Raw genomic sequence first — 23032 nt, 5'->3', positions numbered from 1 at the left:
CCTTCCTGTCTCCATCACTGTCCCTGCGGTTCATCCTGCACTGCCTGCTACCAGGATGGTCTGCCTGAGTGGGAGGAGGACGGAAGGTGATTTGCTCCCATCAGACAGTTAAGAGGACACAGGCCAGACAGTTCTCAGACTCTGCTCAGGAGGCAGGCTCTGCTCCTGGACCTCACTTTCTCCCTGCTCCTTTACTGTGTCACCCCTGGTTGCAAATCCTCCTCTGCAGTCTCTAAGAGACAGGATGTTGCATTCCACCCTTGCCTTTGAGCTTTTCCGAGCTTTTCCTCCTACCCCAATGTACGTTCATCTGCCAACCTAATACCTGTGCAAGCAGAGCCTGTCTCCTGCCTGAACGCATCCTCAGTGGCCCAGACCATCTCTGGACTCCTGAAGACTTCCTTGATGATGCAAGAAACCTGTATGTGCAAGGCGTTGCCCATTGAGGTTGAAAGCTGCAGAGGGCAGGGGTATCCACGTTTCCTTTCCACCCTGCCTGGGATATATGTATCAGTTGAACTGGCACTGGTTTGTCAAAAAGGGGTGTTCTTACTTCAGCTGTTCCTATTTAGGTGGGATCAGATGATCTTGGAGCAGGATTAAACTATGTCTGCCCAGAACTCATTCCCTGAGAACATAAATTTTAAATGTATAGCGGAAATGAATATATGGTGATTTAATTCTAGAAATTATCTTTGTAGCCTTCACTTCTGGATCATCATTGACCTTTCAGAGTGAGACATCTGTAGTTTTAAATGTTTACGTAACTGACATAAAACCTTTCTGTGATTTGGTGTATGCATTTAGTGTTCATAGAGTTTGATGCTACAGATCCACCACTGAGGTTTCAGTGTTCTAGGAGAGCAGTGGTATCACCTTCATGGAAGGGCCTCTGGTCCCTGCGCCTGCCCCAGTGTGGTTAACACCCCCACGAGGTCCTGGGACTTTGGCCTCCTGTGCCCTTCGGACTAGTGAGGTTTGTTCTGTATGAGCTAGCGAAGCTCGGGTTTATAACTGTGACCATCTTTTATAATAGTAGTGATTTCCACTATGCCTTATCCACACGTGTCTTTTCAGTCTGAAGATTAATCTTCTTACTGTCAATATAATTTTTTTAAGTTTAGCTTGGGACTGAGTTTTTAAACATCTGCTTTTTTTTCCTTTAAGGTTTTTATTCTGTGTTGACATACTTAAGAGACTCTTCTTTCTCTGATGTATTTAAATTGCTTTTAAGAAATAAATGTATTTACTATCTATGTGTAGTTTTGTGATCACAAAAAAATAAAGATTTTAAAGCACATTTCCAGTTTTCCTTTTTATTCATAGTATCTATCGGTAGGGATTTGGCATCTCAGAGATTAGAACAAGAACTTTAGATACTGTGACCATTAAGTAGCACACTCACCTCAGCAGCTTGATAGTTACAGATGCAAATCTGATACAGGAAATCAGTATTCTGTGAATGCTGGTAGAGTACATTCTTTATCTTTACATGAGAAATCTAGAAATACACCTTCTGTGGAGACCTGAGAGAAGTTAAGCCTGCATTTCAGAAAGAAATGTGTTATGTTTGTGTGTGTTACATTTTTCTCTCAAAAATTAATCTCAGGAATTTAGAAAGGTTTTTATTTATATAGGTAATATGTCAATGAAAAATTTAAAAGATGTTGCAGATTTTGGTTGCTTTTATTTCTCATGTTTGAGTTTCATTTTGTTCAAAAATTAGTTTTTTTCAACGTGCATCTGATTTTTTTCCCCTGATTCTTTAAATACTGAAACATCGTAATTAGGAATGTTGTTACATGAGTCATTTTGTCATTACAGGTATTTATCAAAGTAATAGACACAAATGACCATCGTCCTCAGTTTTCTACATCAAAATATGAAGTTGTTATTCCTGAAGACACAGTGCCAGAGACAGAAATTTTGCAAATCAGTGCTGTGGATAAGGATGAAAAAAACAAATTAATCTACACTCTGCAGAGCAGCATTGATCCACTGAGTCTCAAGAAATTTCGTCTTGATCCTGCAACGGGCTCTCTCTATACGTCAGAAAAACTTGATCATGAAGCCATTCACCAGCATGTTCTCACAGTCATGGTAGGGCTTTCTGCTTATTCTTCTGCCACCGTTTGGTTCCTGCAGGGTTGCATGTGATTGAGAGTGATCTTTCATCGATTTTAAGAAAATCCTTAGGATTGATAATATGCTGATTCTTTTAGGTACGAGATCAGGATGTCCCTGTGAAGCGCAACTTTGCAAGGATTGTTGTTAATGTCAGCGACACCAATGACCACGCGCCCTGGTTCACGAGCTCCTCCTACGAAGGGAGGGTTTACGAATCAGCAGCTGTCGGCTCAGTTGTGTTGCAGGTTACAGCCTTGGACAAGGACAAAGGGAAAAATGCTGAAGTGTTGTACTCTATCGAATCAGGTATTTTTGGAGCACTGCATAGATTTATAACTTTTGCACTTGTTAGAAAGTATATTTCTTCTTTTCTAAAATTAGTTCTAGATGTTGAAACATTTCTGTGTATCACTGTAAAAACTGCTTAAATTGATTATTAGTTACCATTTCACATGTTAGGAGAAAGAGAAAAAAAATTTAACTTTTAACTCATTAGAAAGCAAAGAGAGAGTCCCAACTACGTTTGGGTAATGTTCTTGGAGATTCATAATATTAGCATAAGTCAAGGCTCTGAGAAGTCCTGCAGTAAAGAAAACTTTATTTGACCCATTCAGGATTTCCAGAATGGTTTTAACCACACAATCGTTTTCCTCCATAAACTGTGAAGTACTCTTAGGATAAGGCTGGCCGAGTGATTTAACGTTTTTCTTTTAGTCAGTGTTTTCTCTCGGGCAGAGCAGGAAACTCCACGACGGAGTGCTGACTCATCCAGTTCTAACTGGGTCACGTCTCATAAAGGGTGTCGTGCCTCTCCTACCCCTTCCAAGGTTTCGCTTTTCTGCTACTTTACCCCCTCGCATCTCTCACAGTTGTATTTTCATTCATGGAATTGGGTTGTTGCAGTAGGTCCCAGGGTTGGGACAAGAGCTTGAAGAAATGTTGAAACGGCTAAGGGACCTGCTGCAGTTGGGCAGGAGACAGCAAAGCAGGGAGACCAGCTGGAACTGTGGGCCTGGACGACTCTCTATGCGATAGGGCGAGAGACCCAGAGCCTTGTGGTGATTCCAAGAGGAAGGATCACCAGGAAGCGGTCGTGGCAGAGCCAAGTGTTGTTCCATGTCCTATTTGATGCTGCTCTTCACCTACTCATTTCCTTATTCCATGACTCTCGCTTTATGCACCAGGTGCTCTGCTAGGAGCGTTCACACTCATGCTTGATGATAAGGGGTTACCACAAAGGGATGTTCTTGCAAAAGAATTCTGCCCCTGATTAAAACAGGGATCTGCTTTAGAGCATGTGATTTATTCAGTCAGAAGTCACCTAGCTTTGGGACTTGCCCGACTTCTGCCAAATATTATGAGTAAGTGATTAAATATCGAGAACACAGCTTCCATTTTTCCACCTTTCTCAGTGCCATTGTTAGGACAAAGGTTATACTCTCTTGCATTCTTTCTCTATAATGATTTTAAAATACTGAGATCTTCCACTTAACTTGATTTTTTTTTTTTGATAAATCCATCCCTCTGCTTGTTTAAAAATTATGTATCTTTTCTAGGCATTAGAATTGATAGAGGTATAATTAACTGTAGATCATATAATCCAAAGCTGAGCAAATAAAGAGTACTTTTTTGAAATACAATGCTTAATCAAGATGTTTTATGTGGTTAAACTGTTTTTTTTCTTAATATATTTGAAGTTTCATTTATTTCCGTGAAAATGATCAACCTTGGGCCATTCCTTACAAAGAACACCTCATACACTGCCCGAGGTTGCAGTGTTAAAATGTATTGTAGTGTAATTAGTGCCTTGAATAGAGATGATTTTTCCACTGGTTTAGATATTTAACCATTAAAAAAAAACAGTGCATTCCATTTGTGCATGCCTGAGCACTTCAATAAAATAATTTTCTCTTAGACAAACTGACTGGGTTTGTGTAGGAGAAAATGTTAAACTTTCCCTTAGCTTTCACATAATTTTCAACAACTGGGTGTCTAAAATATGATTGTTGGTGTCTGACTGAAGGCATGTGCATTCTTTAAATGCTTGTAATGACTGGTGGGATTAGTAATTCGGTATTCCAAGAATGGAACTGTATCTCCACTCAGAGAATAGATTATACCAAGGGCCTATTCTGATATAAAATTTGGACTTTAAAGAAGATAATTTTATAGATCTGGTAATGTAAAAACATGCTGTACAACTTACTTTATAGGAAACGACTACCATTAAAATACAATAGAATTGTGTGTGTTTATATCTGTTGAACAGTAGGAACTAGAAAATGGTCACACAGCCTTCATTCAACAGTGTATTCATGTTCACCTGCTTCTGGCTTGTGTCATATTACATTTAATAAAGTTCAAAAGAGTAGTTTTAAATTCAGGCCTTAACACCGCATGTTTAATTAGCAGCAATTTATTGAGCAAAAGGTTTGGTCTGATTAGGAGTCTTTAGGGAAAAAGGAATTAATTAAAGAATGTTTTCAGTAACAATAGAGTTATGTGTTTAGAGACACATCAGTACTATACTCTGGGCTATAGTTTTTTGTTTTTTTTTTTAAAGTAGATGACTGTTACTTCAAAACTGTTATAACCCCTCTGAAAATAGAAGACACTCAGTAAATATACTTATTCACTAGAATTGGTTTTCTTCCCCAAACTTAGGTAAAATGCAGTTGAAGCTTTACAGTGCTTGCCGTACTGTCGGGCAGACAGCATCCCCGGCATGTCCACCGTGGGAAGAGGCAGGTCCTTTGTGCAGCTTTGTGACGTGCCCTTTGGGGTGAATGTGTGTAATACAGTCGTAACTGATGAGCACACATTTGCATGTTTGTCCAAATAACTGCCTTGTTCATATAGAAAGAACGACTTACAACTATTTAGAAATCACCAATATCTCCCCTAAAGTGAACGACTAAAGTTCCAACCCAGTACAAACTTTTATCACTGCCCTATTAATTTGTTCACTAATGCCATATGTGTATTTCAATATTTGGTGCATGTGGCTATTACTAGGTCAGACAAGGACACATTCAAGCCGCTCAGCAGCCCTCAGTGTTTTTCCACATAAATATGATGTTGCTTTCCCAGCTGCAAATCTGATGGTTTCTCCCATAGTATATGTATATGTAGGGTCCATATACTAAATAATTAGCTGCATTCCTATTTAACCTCCTTGCTATCATTGACAAGCTCAGAGCTATTTTTATCACAGTCAAGATACTGTAAGTAATAAAGAATGTTTTGCATTTCACATTGCTAATAAAAATTTTTTATTAGAAATTTCCAGTTAGTCAATGACACATTCCTTTTGCTGATACTTTTAAATGAAGTGCTGCATCTCACAAATGGTTGTTGGTAGTGACTGAAGTATAGTATAAATGCAGGAAAACAAAACCAAATAGAAATTTAAATATAGTACTTTAATGAATGTGTTAATTTTTTTCAAGCTGCCGATCAACCTGTTTGGTATTTAATTCATTTTCTTTCCATACATGTGTAAAAGTTGTTTCATTCAGTAAATATTTGCTGAGTGTCTCCTGTGTGTCAGGCATTTTTCTAGGCACAGGTGATAAAATAATGAACAAAAACAAGCCATGCTTAAGTGGAGCTTGCATTCTAGTGGGAGAACACATAAGAGCAAAGTGGCAATACATGCTATAAAGAACAGGGATAGAAACAGCCATGCCGAATGGGGAGGTCAAGGAAGGCCTCACCATCATATTCTCTAAGAAGGAGGCATTTGGGCAAAACCTGAGTGAGTGAATGAACGAATGAATGAACAAATGAATGCAGGCATGGGGGGGCAGTGAGAATAGCTGGGGGAAGACTGTTCCAGGAGAGGACCCACCAAACCCAGTGACTCTGAGGTGGCTCTGTGCTCACCTGATTGAGGAGCCTGTTCAGTGTGGATAAAATCCACTCCATCCTCCATGTGAGGCCTTGTGTGTTTGAAGCTTTAAGTTTTCACTGTACAAAATAAAAGAGAAATGCGTATAGATGAATGACTATAAAATATGGTAGGTCAGCTGCTTTATTAGTACAGACACAGGAGAGTAAAGGGGCAGGGGGAGCGGGGGATGAAGACAGTTGTCCAGAGGTTTTCACAGTCCCCTGTATGGGTCCAGGCAGACAACCAGTCACGGCTTTGGAAGCAGGGATGATGCACAGGTAGCTGAGAAAGGTCCTTAGAATTCCAATGACTGACTAAAACACAGTGAGAGAGAATTGGGGTCATTGGCTCTCATAAATACAGACAGGCCGGAAATTAGTGTCTGCAGGGCCTGGCAGAGGCAGCATGACCCCGTTCATGGACCAGGGTTGGGCTCAGAGCTTCGTGGCCTGGAGGCATTCTGGGCCTCTGTCCTGTTGTAGGTCGAGGCACGGCCTTGGGGCCTGGATGCAGAGCCAGGAAGACTTAATGAAAACCAGGCTGGGTCTGGCCTCAGAAAGAACTGTCATGGATTTTTGGAAAATTTATTAAAGGAAGGAAATGAAGGCTGTAGAGGAAGTGTTCACTAGTAATGTTGTGGAGAAAGGAGTGTTAAGTTAAGCCCCTGGTTTGCACGTCACACTGAGTAATTCTGGTCTGTGAAGGGCCACACTTGATTGCAAACCTGGAGGAAAACAGAATTTGAGAAAGCAGTTAAGTGGCAAGTCAGCTTCGTTTTGGGTAAGTGTAATAGTTCAATTCTTCCAAGATTTAAAGAAAAATATATTTTATAAAAGGGATTCTTTTTAATCACTGACTACATCATTTCTGTTACTAAGACAGAAACAAGTTATACTTTTTTCCACTGTAAATTCACTCTGATGAAAGAAAGAATTCTCTTTTAACTCCTAACAAATGCTACATTTTCAAGACTAAAGGAGTTATCAGTAGGCATTCTTCTTGCTCTTAAGTTACTTTTCCCTAAAATATGTCAAGTAAGCTTTTAAAGACTCAGGCAGGGAGAACTTCCTGATCTTCTCCCTCAGCAAGTTCTGGGGTGATTCCTCAGACTCTATAAATTCCAGTCTATGACTAAACGATCCCGGACTCTGTTTATAAAACAGGAAAGGGATGAAGGTTCATCGATGGATCGAATCTGAGGCCCCTCACACTGCCTTGATCTACCCAAAAAGAGAGTACAGTGCAGTAAACTCCTGGTTTCCTCAGGAGGAGTTCAGGTGGTACAAAACTAATGGGGTATTGTTGAGTTGCATTTGCAGCTAAAAACATGTACATAATGTAGCTGGAAAAGGTCCAAGAAAAGCAAGTAAAACAATCTATCTTAGAGTTTTCAACCTCAGCACTATTGACATTTTGGACCAAGAAGTTCTGTGTTGTGGGGCCCACTAGATGTCAGGAGCACACTCTCCCCAAAAGTAACGGTCACCAAAAATGTGTCCAGGCATGGTTGAATGTCCCTCTGGGCAAAATCGCCTCCAGTTGAGAACCACTCACCTAGAAGTTAAAGTGACCTGAAAAAAATTCAGGGAGTATTATTGAAATCTTGAAAACCTATAAAGTGGGGCAGAGTACACACAGGCTTATTCATCAGTTCCCCAAATGCCTAAAATAAGCACCAACTCTCTTGAAGTTTGTTAAATTTAATTGAAGTCTTCCTTTTCATAGTGAGTAAGCTTCTTGAGAATTTGTAAGTCATAAACAAATATATTCCAGAGGGGTTTTGAGAACTCTTGGAAATGATTAACTTAACTGCTTTATGGAAGGAGAGCCAGATCCTTCTGCAGCACGTTCCCGGTTCAACCAGAGAGAGTGAGTTTTGGCTTTAGGTACAGAGTGGTATTGCTTCTGTTTCTTTTCGTAATTTATAGACAAAACTCAGAAAAGTTTGCCTCAGTCTGAGTGGATAAAAGAGAAACAAATTGAAAAATGAGACAAGTTGAGTGAAACAAGTTCCCTTCAAATGTTGACAGGTGCTTGTACTTCTCTTTAACATGCTCTTTTCTCTCCTCCCAGGAAACATTGGAAATTCTTTTACAATTGATCCCATCTTGGGCTCTATAAAAACTGCCAAAGAATTAGATCGAAGTAACCAAGTGGAATATGACTTAATGGTAAAAGCTACAGATAAAGGCAGCCCACCAATGAGTGAGATCACTTCTGTGCAGATCTTTGTCACCATTGCTGACAACGCCTCTCCCAAGTTTACATCAAAAGAATATTCTGTTGAAATTAGTGAAACTATCAGCATTGGGAGTTTCGTCGGGATGGTTACAGCCCATAGTCAGTCATCAGTGATATATGAGATAAAAGATGGAAATATAGCTGACGCCTTTGATATTAATCCACATTCTGGAAGTATCATCACTCAGAAAGCTTTGGATTTTGAAACTTTGCCCATTTATACATTGACAGTACAAGGAACTAACATGGCTGGTTTGTCTACGAATACAACCGTTCTAGTGCATCTACAGGATGAAAATGACAACTTGCCAGTTTTTATGCAGGCAGAATATACAGGGCTCATTAGTGAATCAGCTTCAATTAACAGTGTGGTCCTAACAGACAGAAATGTCCCGTTAGTTATTCGAGCCACTGATGCTGACAAGGAATCAAATGCTTTGCTCGTTTATCACATTGTTGAACCATCTATACACAAATATTTCACTATTGATTCCAGCACTGGTGCTATTCATACAGTACTAAGCTTGGACTATGAAGAAACAAGTACTTTTCACTTTACTGTACAAGTTCATGACATGGGAACACCACGTTTATTTGCTGAATATGCAGCCAATGTGACTATCCATGTAATTGACATTAATGACTGCCCTCCTGTGTTCTCCACATCATTATATGAAGCATCTCTTTTGTTGCCAACATACAAAGGAGTCAAAGTCATCACAGTAAATGCTACAGATGCTGATTCAAGCGCGTTCTCACAGTTAATGTACTCCATCACAGAAGGCAACATCGGGGAGAAGTTTTTAATGGACCACAAGACTGGTACTATAACTGTACAAAACACAACTCAGTTGAGGAGCCGCTATGAGTTAACTATCAGAGCTTCTGATGGCAGATTTGCAAGCTTTACCTCTGTGAAAATTAACGTGAAAGAAAGCAAGGAAAGTCAGCTGAAGTTCACTGAAGATTTCTACTCTGCAGTAGTGAAAGAGAATTCCACTGAAGCCAGAACGTTAGCTGTCATAACTGCTATCGGGAATCCAATCAACGAGCCCCTGTTTTATCATATCCTCAACCCAGATCGCAGATTCAAAATCAGCCGCACGTCAGGAGTTCTGTCAACCACTGGCATACCATTTGATCGTGAGCAGCAGGAGACCTTTGACGTGGTAGTGGAAGTGACGCAAGAACGCAAGCCTTCCGCAGTGGCCCACGTTGTTGTGAAAGTCATCGTGGAAGACCAGAATGATAACGCACCGGTGTTTGTCAACCTGCCTTACTACGCTGTTGTTAAAGTGGATACCGCCGTGGGCCATGTTATTCGCTCCGTGACTGCCATCGACAGAGACGGGGGCAAGAACGGGCAAGTGCATTACTACCTCAAGGAGCACCACGAACACTTCCAGATTGGAGCCTCGGGGGAAATTTCACTGAAAAAGCAATTTGAACCTGACACCTTAAATAAAGAATATCTCGTCACAGTGGTTGCAAAAGATGGAGGAAACCCAGCTTTTTCGGCCGAAGTCATAGTTCCCATCACCGTTATGAACAAAGCCATGCCTGTGTTTGAAAAACCTTTCTACAGCGCCGAGATTCCAGAGAACATCCAGATGCACAGCCCCGTTGTCCACATACAAGCCAACAGTCCAGAGGGCTTGAAAGTGTTCTACAGCATCACAGACGGCGATCCTTTCAGCCAGTTTACGATTAACTTCAACACTGGAGTTATCAATGTCATAGCGCCTCTGGACTTTGAGTCCCACCCGGCATATAAACTGAGCATCCGAGCAACTGACTCCCTGACCGGTACTCACGCTGAGGTTTTTGTGGACATAATCGTGGAAGACATCAATGACAACCCTCCCGTGTTTGCCCAGCAGTCCTATGCCGCCACCCTGTCCGAAGCATCTGTAATTGGAACGTTCGTGGTTCAAGTCAGAGCAACAGATTCTGACTCAGAACCAAACAGAGGGATTTCTTACCATATGTTTGGGAATCACAGCAAGAGTCATGATCATTTTCACATAGACAGCAGCACGGGCCTCATTTCACTAGTCAGGACTTTGGATTATGAGCATTTCCAACAGCACAAGATTTTTGTAAGGGCTGTTGATGGTGGCATGCCTCCTCTGAGCAGCGATGTCGTTGTCACAGTGGATGTCACCGACCTCAACGATCACCCACCACTATTTGACCAACAGATTTATGAAGCCAGAATTAGCGAGCACGCTGCTCACGGGCATTTTGTGACCTGTGTAAAAGCCTATGATGCAGACAGTTCAGACATAGACAAGCTGGAATATTCCATTCTGTCTGGCAACGATCATAAGAATTTTGTCATCGACAGCAAGACGGGCATCATCACGCTTTCAAACCTGCGCCGGCACACCCTGAAGCCATCGTACACCCTTCAGGTTTCTGTGTCTGACGGAGTGTTCAGGAGCTCAGCTCAGGTTCACGTAACTGTGATTGGAGGCAATTTGCACAGTCCCATTTTTCTTCAGAACGAATATGAAGTGGAGCTCGCTGAAAATGCTCCCGTGCACACCCTGGTGACCGAGGTTAAAGCAACAGATGGGGATTCAGGTATTTACGGCCACATTACCTACCATATTGTAAATGACTTTGCCAAAGACAGGTTTTACACAAATGAGAGAGGACAGATCTTTACTTTAGAAAAACTTGACCGAGAAACCCCATCGGAGAAAGTAATCCCAGTTCGTTTCATGGCCAAGGATGCTGGCGGTAAAGTCGCGTTCTGCACCATTAACGTCATCCTTACAGATGACAATGATAATGCACCACAGTTTCGAGCAACCAGGTTCGAGGTGAACATCGGATCCAGTGCTCCCAAAGGGACATCGGTCATCAAAGTCCTCGCCAGCGACGCCGATGAGGGATCCAATGCTGACGTCACCTATGCCATCGAAGCCGATTCTGAAAGCGTTAAAGAGAATTTGGAAATTAACAGACTGTCTGGCATAATTACTACAAGAGAAAGCTTAATTGGCTTAGAAAACGAGGTCTTCACTTTCTTTGTCAGAGCTGTGGATAATGGGTCTCCGCCCAAAGAATCTGTTGTTCCCGTCTATGTTAAAGTACTTCCACCAGAAATGCAGCTTCCAAGATTTTCAGAACCATTTTACACCTATACAGTTTCAGAAGACGTGCCTATTGGAACAGAAATAGATCTCATTCGAGCAGAACATAGTGGGACTGTCCTTTATAGCCTAGTCAAAGGGAATACTCCTGAGAGCAATAGGGATGAGTTCTTTGTGATTGACAGACAGAGTGGGAGACTGAAACTCGAGAAGAGTCTGGACCACGAGGCAACTAAGTGGTACCAGTTTTCCGTACTTGCCAGGTGCACTCATGATGACTATGAGGTGGTGGCTTCTGTGGATGTTAGTATCCAGGTGAAAGATGCAAATGATAACAGCCCTGTCTTGGAGTCTAGTCCATATGAGGCATTTATTGTTGAAAACCTGCCAGGGGGAAGCAGAGTCATCCAGGTCAGGGCGTCTGATCTAGATTCAGGAACCAACGGCCAAGTTATGTATAGTCTAGATCAGTCACAAGGTGTGGAAGTCATCGAAGCTTTCACCATTAACATGGAAACAGGCTGGATTACAACCCTAAAGGAACTTGACCATGAAAAGAGAGACAGTTACCAGATTAAGGTGGTTGCATCAGATCATGGTGAAAAGGTTCAGCTCTCTTCCACAGCCATCGTGGATGTTACTGTCACTGATGTCAACGATAGTCCCCCACGGTTCACGGCAGAGATTTATAAAGGGACTGTTAGTGAAGATGATCCACCGGGGGGCGTAATTGCCATCCTCAGTACCATGGATGCTGATTCTGAAGAGATCAACAGACAAGTTACATATTACATAACAGGTAACACATTTAAACTGAATGGTTTAATTTAAAATTAAATGGTATTAGAAGTATAAATTCTGAGATGCATATTTTATGGAAATTGGGAGTTAAAGGAATGATTTTAGTATATATAAGTAGAAATAACATGTTAAGCTGTGTTTCAAGTTCTTTGCCTGAGCAAAGCTAGTAGTTCTTTCATAGACTGATTTTGATTTTTATGATTCATTCTGTCGAACTTTATACAGTGTATAAAAAAGATATTATAATTTTAAAAACCTATAGTTTCAGTATAGACAAAAGGGTTATTGATGGTCTTTAAATTTTATTTGGCTGAATGCTGTGTTTAAATACACATTTTAGTGCTGCTTTCTTTGGTTTTTTTGAGGGTTTTGGGTGGGAGATTTGGCGAATGAGAAAGCTAATAAAACAAATTTAAATGTAATTACTTGTTTTTAAACTTAATTCTATTAAATCGTAGTATTATATGTTTTTTGTACAATTTATTTCTCCTGTTACTTATTCCACTTTTTATTTCCACAAATTTGACTGTCATCTCCTTGCATTGATTTAATAGGAGGGGATCCTTTGGGGCAGTTTGCTATTGAAAATATGCAGAATGAATGGAAGGTCTATGTGAAGAAACCTCTAGATAGAGAGAAAAGGGACAATTATCTTCTGACTATCACAGCAACTGATGGGACCTTCTCATCAAAAGCTATAGTTGAAGTCAAAGTCCTTGATGCAAATGACAACAGTCCTGTTTGTGAAAAGGTAGGCTACTGTTTCTTTAAGTCTGTATATTACAGGCTCAGATTTCTTTCTTAAACCTTTCAGTAGGACTGTCACTTGGTACTGTGGAGTAATTCAAATGTGTTTCATGTTGTAATCTCTTAGTGTTTAAGCAAGGTGAGAGTTAAATGGGGCAAGAGTTGGATTAGCTTCAGAACTACTTTTGGAGAATGCTAAATACCTTAAAAACCTCACTCAAAAATACTGTGAATTATGGACAGAACAATTGTATTTAACGCTAAGCATTGCTCTGTTATGTTTTCATGAAGGAATTCCCTTCATTTGGGGGTGAGATTGTTTGAGGGGGGAGTATCAGGTCCAGCATTCTTGATGTGAAGCTCTGTTCTGCTCTAACAGACAGTATTTGGGGCCTTTGCTCTTGTACATGCTAGAGGAACCCAGAGGTGAAGCATGTGGCTTCCGCACCTGTGGAACCTACCATTTAACATGAGGACAGAATGCACACCGAGGAAGAGCTGCCCCACCCGAGGTTGCTCAGTGAGGGCAGGAGTGGTCGCCAGAGCTGGAGCATGAGGAAGAGCTCAGCCTTTGGGGGGTGACGATGAGATCACCAGGAGTGGAAATGGAAGGGCCATGGGGTCGGAGGGTAAACTGGGTGAGGGGGGCTGTGGAGGGCGTTCCCGGGAGCTGGGACTCCATGAATCCTTCCTTAGGCGAAAGGTGGAGATGACGTGCTCCAGGCGTTCCTGAGAGAAGCTGAGTCTGGGAGCATCGTGTCCATTTAGCTGAGGAAGCGTGAAAGCGGGGATAACAGGGAGTAGACAGAGGCGCAGGAACGGGAGGATGAAAGATGCTGCAAAGGGAAACTGGTGGTGCTTGGTTTCCCTTTGCATGGCCATGGTAGCGCGGCATGTGTGTTAACTCAAGATTGGCTTTATGTTTCCTAGAGGAGTGATTGGGAGAAAAACCAAAGATGAGCCTGGAGTGGGAATTGGTTATAGAGGAAGCATGTGGAGTTGCATTTCAGATTTGTTCAGTTTAAGGTCTTAGGACATTGAGTTGAATGTGGTTTTTTAGACGTTTAGAGTTGGCGAGATGGAGGGTGGGTATGTGAACTTGGCAGTTTCTGTGGATAACCAATAACTGCATTCATTTGGGAGGATACCAACAAGGAGGGGAAGGAGCAGAGACGGTATCCCCCTAGGGAGGAAGGAGGCAGGAGCAAGGAATGGAAGGAAGAGAACGCAGATGTCAGCGCGGTGTTGTTGACAGCGAAGAGGGGAGAATTTTTAGGAGGCAGGACAGCAAGCAGAAGGGTGACGGAGATGAAAAGAGGGCTGAGAGTGAAACAGACCATTGGGTTCTGTGACTGGCTTGGAGACAGTGGTCTTAGTGCAGTGATGTGGCTGGACGCTTGATTGCAGGAGATTGAAGGCTGTGTGTTAACAAGGAGATAGCTTTGGCCAGTGAAGAAAGTTGGGAGAAAAGGGAAGAAGAGTGTGTTAGTAAGGGGAGGGCTGGGTGGAGGGGCAGATGCTTTGGAAGCATGAGATGTGTGTGGCTGTGCAGAGGAGAGCTGTTCTCAAGGAAGTGGATACAAAGTATTCAGTCGGGAGGAAAGTGGGACTTCTGAGGATGAGGAGTTCTTTTCAGTCCATGTTTTTGGTGACAGTGTTTTATGGAAGGAGGATTGTGTGTCTGTGTGTGTGTGTGTACCTTATAGAAACTAAATGTGTGTGTTTTGTTGTTTTTCAACACTTTTCCTGTCACCTTTGGGATTAATAAAATTAGGACACTTGATCATTTGAAATCATCAGTATTGCAAAATATCCTGTTTCATGAGTCACAGTTCACCTAAAATTGAGCTCACATTAAGAAAATAAATTTCACAACGTCTTATCTGTTTGTCTTATGCTTTGGTTTGTGGCACAGGTTTCTAAATAGTTGGAACTGGAAACAGCCGTTCAGTGTGTTTGAGAGTCAGGTCAGATCTGGAGAGAGACGGGATGGAGCAGGGCAGTAGAAGAGCCCTGGCCTGAGCATCGCTCCCCCACCCCACCCCCCATGGCCTTGGGTAATCTTTGTTTTCTCCCATGACAGGAGGATGGCTTCTCTGCCAACTGCAGTCACTTGGTTATGTGTTAAGAGTGATTGCAAGCAATAAATTCCTGTTTTGGAAATTAGGCATAATATATCAGGCTTTTATTCTCTCCAGTTTTTAGGTAAAAATGGAGTGTTATGTATATTTTCTCATAAGAATTTAAATTAAATATGAAACCAAATCAAAGGCATAAAGTATTCAGAATACTGTAGGTTAAATGTCGGGTTAGACTCTTTCAGCATTTGGGATTGTTAACTGTTATATGAATCCTCTTTGTCTTAAATGTTCTGTAAGAAAAACAGTTTTGAAAACTCCTTGGGTTTTAGTTTTAGTCATTTGCCATGTGTTCTGTGACCAAAGTTAAACAATTTCTTTTCTGTTACTCCCTTGGCAGTCATGTTAACTTTTCATGTTTTATGTTAACAGTATTGTTTAAAATCTTTGTAGACTTTATATTCTGACACGATTCCAGAAGATGCCTTTCCTGGGAAGTTGATCATGCAGGTCTCTGCTGCAGATGCAGATATCCGTTCCAATGCTGAAATTACTTACACGTTATTTGGTCCAGGTGCAGAAAAATTCAAACTAAATCCAGACACAGGTAAAGGTGGAGTTTGGGGCAAAACTAATTGTGTTTCAACAAAGTCACATATGCAGGTGCTTTTGAATCACACAGAAAATTTGAAATTACAGCTTGTGCTTGCAAATTTTACTCTCCTTCTACAAAAATAGCATCTTTTAGAAATGTAAAGAGCAATTCAATGTGCAGAATTTGGGGTGAGATAAAAAATTAACAGCAACCGTATCACCAGCTTGAACTGAGGATTTAAAATTTATGTTTTCTATATCACCTTCTTTTAAAAAAAATTCAGAAATTAAAGTCTATCTCAAACTTTCTGCTTTATCCATTTTACATATAGTTTGTTTTCTTGAATTTGTGACCATAAATTTATAATTCAGCATATTCATTAAAATGATTAATGGTATTTTACTTGTCTTTTAACCTCTGAGAGTGTTTTTCAATTTGTATGTTGTTAAAATTGGAAATCAAGGAACAGTTTTCTATTAAGCTCCCCCCAAATTAATTATAAACATATGAATCTAATTTTTGAGTCATTTTGAGAGTATTTTGAATTTGGTAAATTGGCAGCTATTTTGCTTTCTGATGTTGTATATAATGCAAGAGACCCTGGCCTGGAGACCGTTATGGCTTAGAGCTAGCACTTGTCAGGGTCTGAAAACTTCCACCTGAGAGGGCTCCCATGGCTGTTGACTCTGTCACTGATAAAATCGTTCTCAAAAGGAAGGCTGTTATTCAGATTTTATAAACGTAAGAGAAGAGGGGAAGAAAGAAGATGTGCTCTTGCAGTCACATCTTAAATTTCTGGTGAGCCCATTTATTTTTGTTTGTTTTTAGGTGAACTGAAAACATTAGTCCCCCTTGATCGCGAGGAGCAAGCAACTTACAATCTTCTGGTCAAGGCCACAGATGGAGGGGGAAGATTCTGTCAAGCTCATATCGTTCTCACGTTAGAGGATGTGAACGATAACGCCCCAGAGTTCTCTGCTGATCCTTATACCATCACCGTATTTGAAAACACAGAGCCTGGCACACTTCTGACCAGGGTGCAGGCCATGGATGCAGATGCAGGTATCATCCAGATGATGTTTTTACCTTCAAACTGTGCACTGTGGCTGGAGGAGCCTATTTTAAAACATATTCCTCTTTCAGCCCCTTTAATGTACCCTCCCTCATGTGTGTTGAATAACTCACCCTTGTTGTGTTAGCATTAAAAATGGAATGAAATCTTCAGAATAATGAACTCGTTTTTAATGAATATCTGAAGTCTCAAAATTGTGCCCAGTGAGCTTACTGTTGTCAAGTGTCTGTGGTACCCATAAAATTCTGATTAGAGATGAGATAAACTGATCTTTATGTCCCACTGAATTAATTAGTGAAGTGTTATTTTTTGTGAATAAAGCATTAGTGACAAAGAGGTTTAGTATGATAGGAACATAACAGAAGCAGACAATACATTGTTATAGTTTTACAGACCTTTCAAATTTGTTATGGAGAAACAAAGACTCTAGGATATATGTTCATAGCATTTTGATGGCAGAGAATAAAAATAACTTTTTCAGTCATTCTAATACTGAAGAATTAGAAGAATATGAAAATGTTACTTTTCAAATAAATCTTTGTCACTGAAGCCAAATAATAAATAGACTTCAATTTTAAAAATCTTCTGGGTATTAGAGCATAAGTTCCTATATAACGTAGTCTTAAAAAACCCAATGACTATGAAATTGCATTTGTTTTAACTCAGCAAATTGCTTAAAGTTTACATTTTTAAGGTCATAGTCATACGAATTTTAAAATAATGTATATTAGCATTTTCCCTTTTTCATAGGTTTGCTAGATTTAAAAAAATAATAATTTGTTTACATTTCTTGAAATAAAATATTCTGACATGATGTCATGTCTTGACAGGACTGAATCGGAAGATATCCTACTCACTGATTAACTCTGCTGATGGGCAGTTCTCCATTAATGAATTGTCTGGAATCATTCAGTTAGAAAAGCCTTTGGATAGAGAACTACAGGCAGTATACACTCTAACTCTGAAAGCTGTAGATCACGGATTGCCAAGAAGGTTAACAGCTACTGGCACTGTTGTTGTATCCATTTTGGATATAAATGACAACCCACCCGTGTTTGAATACCGTGAATATGGTGCCACAGTGTCTGAGGATGTTCTCATTGGAACAGAAGTTCTTCAAGTGTACGCAGCAAGTAGGGACATTGAAGCAAATGCAGAAATCACCTACTCGATAATAAGTGGAAATGAACATGGAAAATTCAGCATAGATTCTAAAACAGGTAACCTACTGTGCGAACAAGAGGAAGCCCTTTATTCTGCCAAAAAAGGCTAGGTTGCTCAGCACCTTACCTGATAAAAAGACAGCTCATACATTGTCAATAGATACTCTAAAAAGAGAGAATTGAAGTTTTCTTCGTGTTGTTATCTTAAATGGTATTCAGAGTGCTTAAGAAGACTTAAACTATGGTTCTGCATAATAAAATACATTTTTGGCCTATCATAACTATAAGCAAATTAACTTCAAATAGAAAATTAAAGCATCATACTCTAGTAATTTAATAAAGATGTAAGATGCCGTAAATCAGTAAAGATAAAAGAGTGGAAGATAGAAGATTTTGCAGAATGGCTCCTTTTCATGCCCCATGTGGATCTCATGTGATGTAGCTTCCCAGGTGAAACAGCAGTTTCGACCTCTTTGATCTTAGTTTCAATAGGGGGCATCTGATAACTCATTAGATTGATCTCTTCATTATGCTGCTTATGTTCAGCCGTCCAAGTACTTGGACTGAGTCACTTACTGAGTGGCTACCAACAAGGTCAAAAGTCATCGACACTGTTGACTCTGGCTGCATAAATACTTTTGTAGACTTGTTAATCTGTCTTCTAAGATAGCTATAAGTAGATTGCTCTGTAAAAAAAGTGCTCCATTCGAACTGTATTTAAATTGTATGTGACTATTTCAGATGAAGAGTAGGTGTGTGATGATGCTATTTCAAAATATATTTTTAGCACAAATCATAAAATTGTTATGTTTAGGGCTCTTTAAGTAGGATAGATTATAAGAAAGTAAAAAGGAAAGATGTTAAAGGAATTATTAAATCAAAAAGGGATTTTTTTTAAATGATGGGCTATAAATAGATTTATTCTAGATATTTTTTAAAAGGATGTACATTTCTGTAAAAGGAAAATTATGAGAAGGAAAAGGAAGTGAAAAGCCAAAGAATAGAATGTTTATGTTTTCTATTTCATTAGAGTAAAATCTGTAGTAAACTATCATTTAAAAGAGCTGAGAAATGTAATCGTTTTTATAGCAGGGGGATATAAGGATTACTGACTAGGAAAGCAATTCAGATATCACAAAGAGTATTAGGAAAGTAATTAAGAGAAATAAATAAGGTTCCCAGGATGCGCAAATTCATGTTTTAATTGTTGAATTAAGAAATTAGAAAACATACATAAATGGTAAGTAAACTATTGAACTGAAGATTTTATTCATTGGAGGAGACAGTGGTGGCATTTTAAAGCACTGGAAATAATTTTGATTTTCTGTTCAGGGGCCATATTTATCATTGAGAATCTGGACTATGAAAGCTCTCATGAGTATTACCTGACTGTGGAAGCCACTGATGGGGGCACACCTTCGTTAAGTGATGTTGCAACTGTGAACATCAATGTAACAGACATCAATGACAACACCCCAGTGTTCAGCCAAGACACCTACACAGCAGTGATCAGTGAAGACGCTGTGCTGGAACAGTCTGTCATTACAGTGCGTATCTTTCCCCCTACGGTTTTCTTCTGGGTCTTTGCAGGAATTTTTAGTGAGATTGATGCAGTTTTTGTAGAGGCCTTACTTGAAAATATTGGTAATTTGAAGATCGGGAAATGTCTTTTGCTAGCCCATTCAGTTACTGGCTCTATTATAAATGATTGCCTTAACACAGCTAGTGGTCGATATCAGAAATCTGCTTAATAGACTTCTGTCCCTCCCCCATCTCTGTGTGATGTTCTCTAGGTTATGGCAGATGATGCTGATGGACCTTCGAACAGCCACATCCACTATTCAATTATAGATGGCAATCAGGGAAGTCCATTTACCATCGACCCTGCCAGGGGAGAAGTGAAAGTGACCAAGCTTCTAGACCGGGAAACAGTAAGTGGAAAAATCTGACTTAAATTGTTTACAGATTATCAGATCAGTAGATGGAAATGCCTTGTATTCACCTCTGCCGACATTTTGGGAAGTGTCGAAAGGGTGGAACCAGCCTTGTTCTCAGGAGGTGACAAGTAAGATATAAATACTTGATAAGTAGTTTTAGTATGAAGATCTCCAGAATATGTGATGTGTTTCATACGATTATGAAGTTTGCTTAATAAAAGTTTGTATTCAGGACAAAATTACTGTTGGCACCAGTGTTTTGAGATGCTTCATAGAGCTAGAAGCTTGGTTTTAAATAGCAGAGATTTGGGAAACCATGGTGTTGAGAAGAGGGAATTCTCTGTGAGGAGCTGTGGGGAAGAGGATGGAGAAAGGAAGACTTGGGGTGTATTTAGGTGATTTTATTCAGTTGTGTTGGAGTAGAGTGATCTTACAAACAGGTGAGGGAGAAAAGATACAAGTGTTTTAGGAACAGATTGCGGGCCACAGACAAACCAGGATCGTAGGTTCAGGCTGGGGCTGCAGGCATTAGGTGGTTACTAATGTTTGTGAGCTCGGGTGTAACAGCACAGGAGACGATTTCTGAAGACCAGTCCTACAGCAGGTCTAAGTGTTGTTCAGAGGGGAGAACCAGTGACAGTCAGTCACGAGAGCCTGAATTAGGAAAGTAGCGGTGACAAGACAAACTTTGTAGAGGAAAAACTAGGATTCACAGAGCTTAGCTGTGCCCCACCATGGAAAGCAGAGGTGGCAGGTGACTTGTGTTTCAGTCTTGCTGTGACTGGGTGGCGCCATGAAAGATGAGCAGGAGGTCACAGGGCATAAACTCAGCACTGGGAGAGGTGCCTGAATGTGCTTTTCAATATGCTGATTTGTAGAAGAAAGTGGCATATTCGAGTAAAAGTATTCAGCCAGTATTTGGAGATTTTAGTCCAACTTGAGACTTGGAAGCTGGAAATACAGATAGGGCACATGCCTCTGAAGATGATTATAGAAATGATCTAAGGTATTGAGATAAATGTGAGCAAATGAAGAGAGAGGCAAGCCCTCCCTCCTTTTATCCATCCTCCATCCATCCATCCACCCACCCATCCACCCACTTACTCATCTGCTGTCACAGGTAGGAGGGGAGCTGCCTCAGAAGTAATGAAGTGAAGGAGAAGTAAAGGAGCCTTGGTGTGGGGAATTAGAAGGGCATTGATGACAATAAAGACTAATTTCAGAGGATTAGTAGGCACATCCAACGTTAGAGGAATTCGGGGAGATAGTGCTGAAATATTTCATTAAAGTCTCCATTCTTTAACTCTTTTTCTGACCTGTATTTTTGAGTGGGGACTTTCCAGGAGATTGGGAAGCATGACTGTTATGCTTAGGATTGCAGTACTGCTGGGCAGAACAAAAGTGAGGATTTTTGACTGAAACACTTCTCAGATCCTTTAGTATACTCATGTCCATTATGAGGTAGTGAAAGAGAGTTTCCGAAGCCACATCGCCCTCTTTTTGCTGGAGCAGCTTGCAGGACTGATGCTCTGCAGCACATCCTCTGGGGTTTAGCCAGCTTCCTGTCCTCTTCACCACTCATTCTGGAAGAGAGAGCTTAAAAGGAACTGTCCTGGAAGAGAGGCCACCTCACTGAATTCACCTTCTTTTGGAGGAAGTCACGACGAAAGGATCTTGGGAGATTTAGACAGTTGACTACAATCCAAGAGTGACATGAGCTGGAGAGTCCTGAGTGTTGAGAATGAGCGAGCCCTCCAGGGCAGGAGACAGCTTGCTGTCTGCCGGCCTCTGGCTCAGAGTCACACTGGGGCCGGAGGCAAGGTCGCCTTCCCTGCCACTAGTAAAGCAATAGCCTTAACACATGTGAACGTTTTTTCTCATCATTTGTATTACTTTCTGTCTTAATTTCTGTTGATAGATCTGCACGTTTGCAAAGTTAGAACACTTTACTGGAACAAGCACTGTTTTGAGAAGCACTGGGGAGTCTCATCACTGTTAGTACCTTTTTCTGTTGAGCAGATATATTCCCTTCTGCCGAGCTGGTTGCAGATGGCTTGTTTGTAGGTTAGGGAGTCGCCGGCCTGCAGGGCACCGGGGACGGCAGTCGCGCAGATCTGCCCCTCCAGGTGGTCAGAAGCACACCTCAGGCTGAACCCCGCTCTTTGGCCTTGTGGAAATGGACATGCTTGTCTTTGTCTTTTCCCCGAAAAGATTTCAGGTTACACGCTCACCGTACAGGCCTCAGACAACGGCAGTCCACCCAGAGTCACCACGACCACCGTGAACATCGACGTGTCTGATGTCAACGACAACGCTCCCGTCTTCTCCAGGGGAAACTACAGCCTGATCATCCAGGTGATCCTGGGCGGAAGGCTCGTTGAACGCATCCCTGTTGAAATGGGCTCTTTCGTTGGCCTCAGTTGTTTGTTTGAAATATCCTTTTCTCAAAAGACTGCTTTTGAGAAAAATGGGAAGAGGGACATTACAGGGGTCTCCATCAATACTAAAAGATGACCATTTCCACCATGTTTTCATCTCTTCTTTTTGTGCTTTGGTTGTTAAGATGTTCTCACTAGCTTGATTCTTAGCCTTATCTTCTGCCCTTGCATTTCATCCTTGCCCCTCCTGCCCTTCCTCCTCCCTCCCACTCCTCCTCCAAACACTCCTTCCTCAACTCTACCTTCTCCTCCCCCCCACACCTTTCTTCTCACACATCCCCTCCCCTCCTTCCCCACCCCCTTCTGTCTCCCCTCCTTCCCATCACCACTGCCCCCTCTTCTCTCTCCTCCTTCCAAGTGGAGCAGCAACATCTTTGCTTTCTGTAAATTTCACATTATAGAAAACTTGCATGTGAGATGAGGTTTTGTTCAAAGTTGTGTGGTTCTGTTATTCTTTGCAGGAAAATAAGCCAGTGGGGTTCAGCGTGCTGCAGCTGGCAGTGACAGACAGGGACTCCTCCCACAACGGCCCCCCCTTCTTCTTCAGCATCGTGAGTGGAAACGAGGAGGGGGCGTTTGAAGTTAACCAGCAGGGAGCCCTCCTGACAGCAGCTGCCATAAATAGAAAAGTGAAAGATCATTACTTACTGCACGTTAAGGTATTAAAATCTTTTTTTTTATGATTTTATTGTGGACTCGTGGAGAAGAGCTGCTTTGGTGGTTATCTATCTTCTCGTGTGTAAACAGCTTACATTTCACGAGAAGACAAAACTGAATTAGAATTGCAGTCTTTTTTTGGTTTTTTGTCAGACCTTCATCTTTATCCCACAGCACTATGTG

At 41.1% G+C, this 23032-nt stretch overlaps 1 protein-coding gene across 3 annotated transcripts in view; it reads left to right on the top strand.

Annotated features, from left to right (window-relative positions):
• Positions 1 to 23032, top strand: part of FAT1 (FAT atypical cadherin 1) — a 120071-nt gene that overhangs the window by 73339 nt on the left and 23700 nt on the right. For all 3 annotated transcript variants that reach the window (XR_009047659.1, XM_057696334.1, XM_057696333.1), the window contains exons 8-18: positions 1825 to 2100; positions 2223 to 2433; positions 8093 to 12160; positions 12717 to 12913; positions 15441 to 15594; positions 16411 to 16644; positions 17485 to 17874; positions 19150 to 19364; positions 19611 to 19748; positions 21966 to 22109; positions 22654 to 22851. Coding sequence is in view for 2 of the 3 variants with exons in the window: in XM_057696334.1 (XP_057552317.1) it covers positions 1825 to 2100; positions 2223 to 2433; positions 8093 to 12160; positions 12717 to 12913; positions 15441 to 15594; positions 16411 to 16644; positions 17485 to 17874; positions 19150 to 19364; positions 19611 to 19748; positions 21966 to 22109; positions 22654 to 22851 (6225 nt within the window). In the remaining variant the exon portion in view is untranslated. The remainder of the gene's footprint in view (positions 1 to 1824; positions 2101 to 2222; positions 2434 to 8092; positions 12161 to 12716; positions 12914 to 15440; positions 15595 to 16410; positions 16645 to 17484; positions 17875 to 19149; positions 19365 to 19610; positions 19749 to 21965; positions 22110 to 22653; positions 22852 to 23032) is intronic.

Source organism: Hippopotamus amphibius, chromosome 10 (assembly GCF_030028045.1).
Source record: "Hippopotamus amphibius kiboko isolate mHipAmp2 chromosome 10, mHipAmp2.hap2, whole genome shotgun sequence".
NCBI lineage: Eukaryota > Metazoa > Chordata > Mammalia > Artiodactyla > Hippopotamidae > Hippopotamus > Hippopotamus amphibius.
The sequence above is the reverse complement of the archived record's forward strand: the minus strand, read 5'-3'. Positions and strand labels throughout refer to the sequence as shown.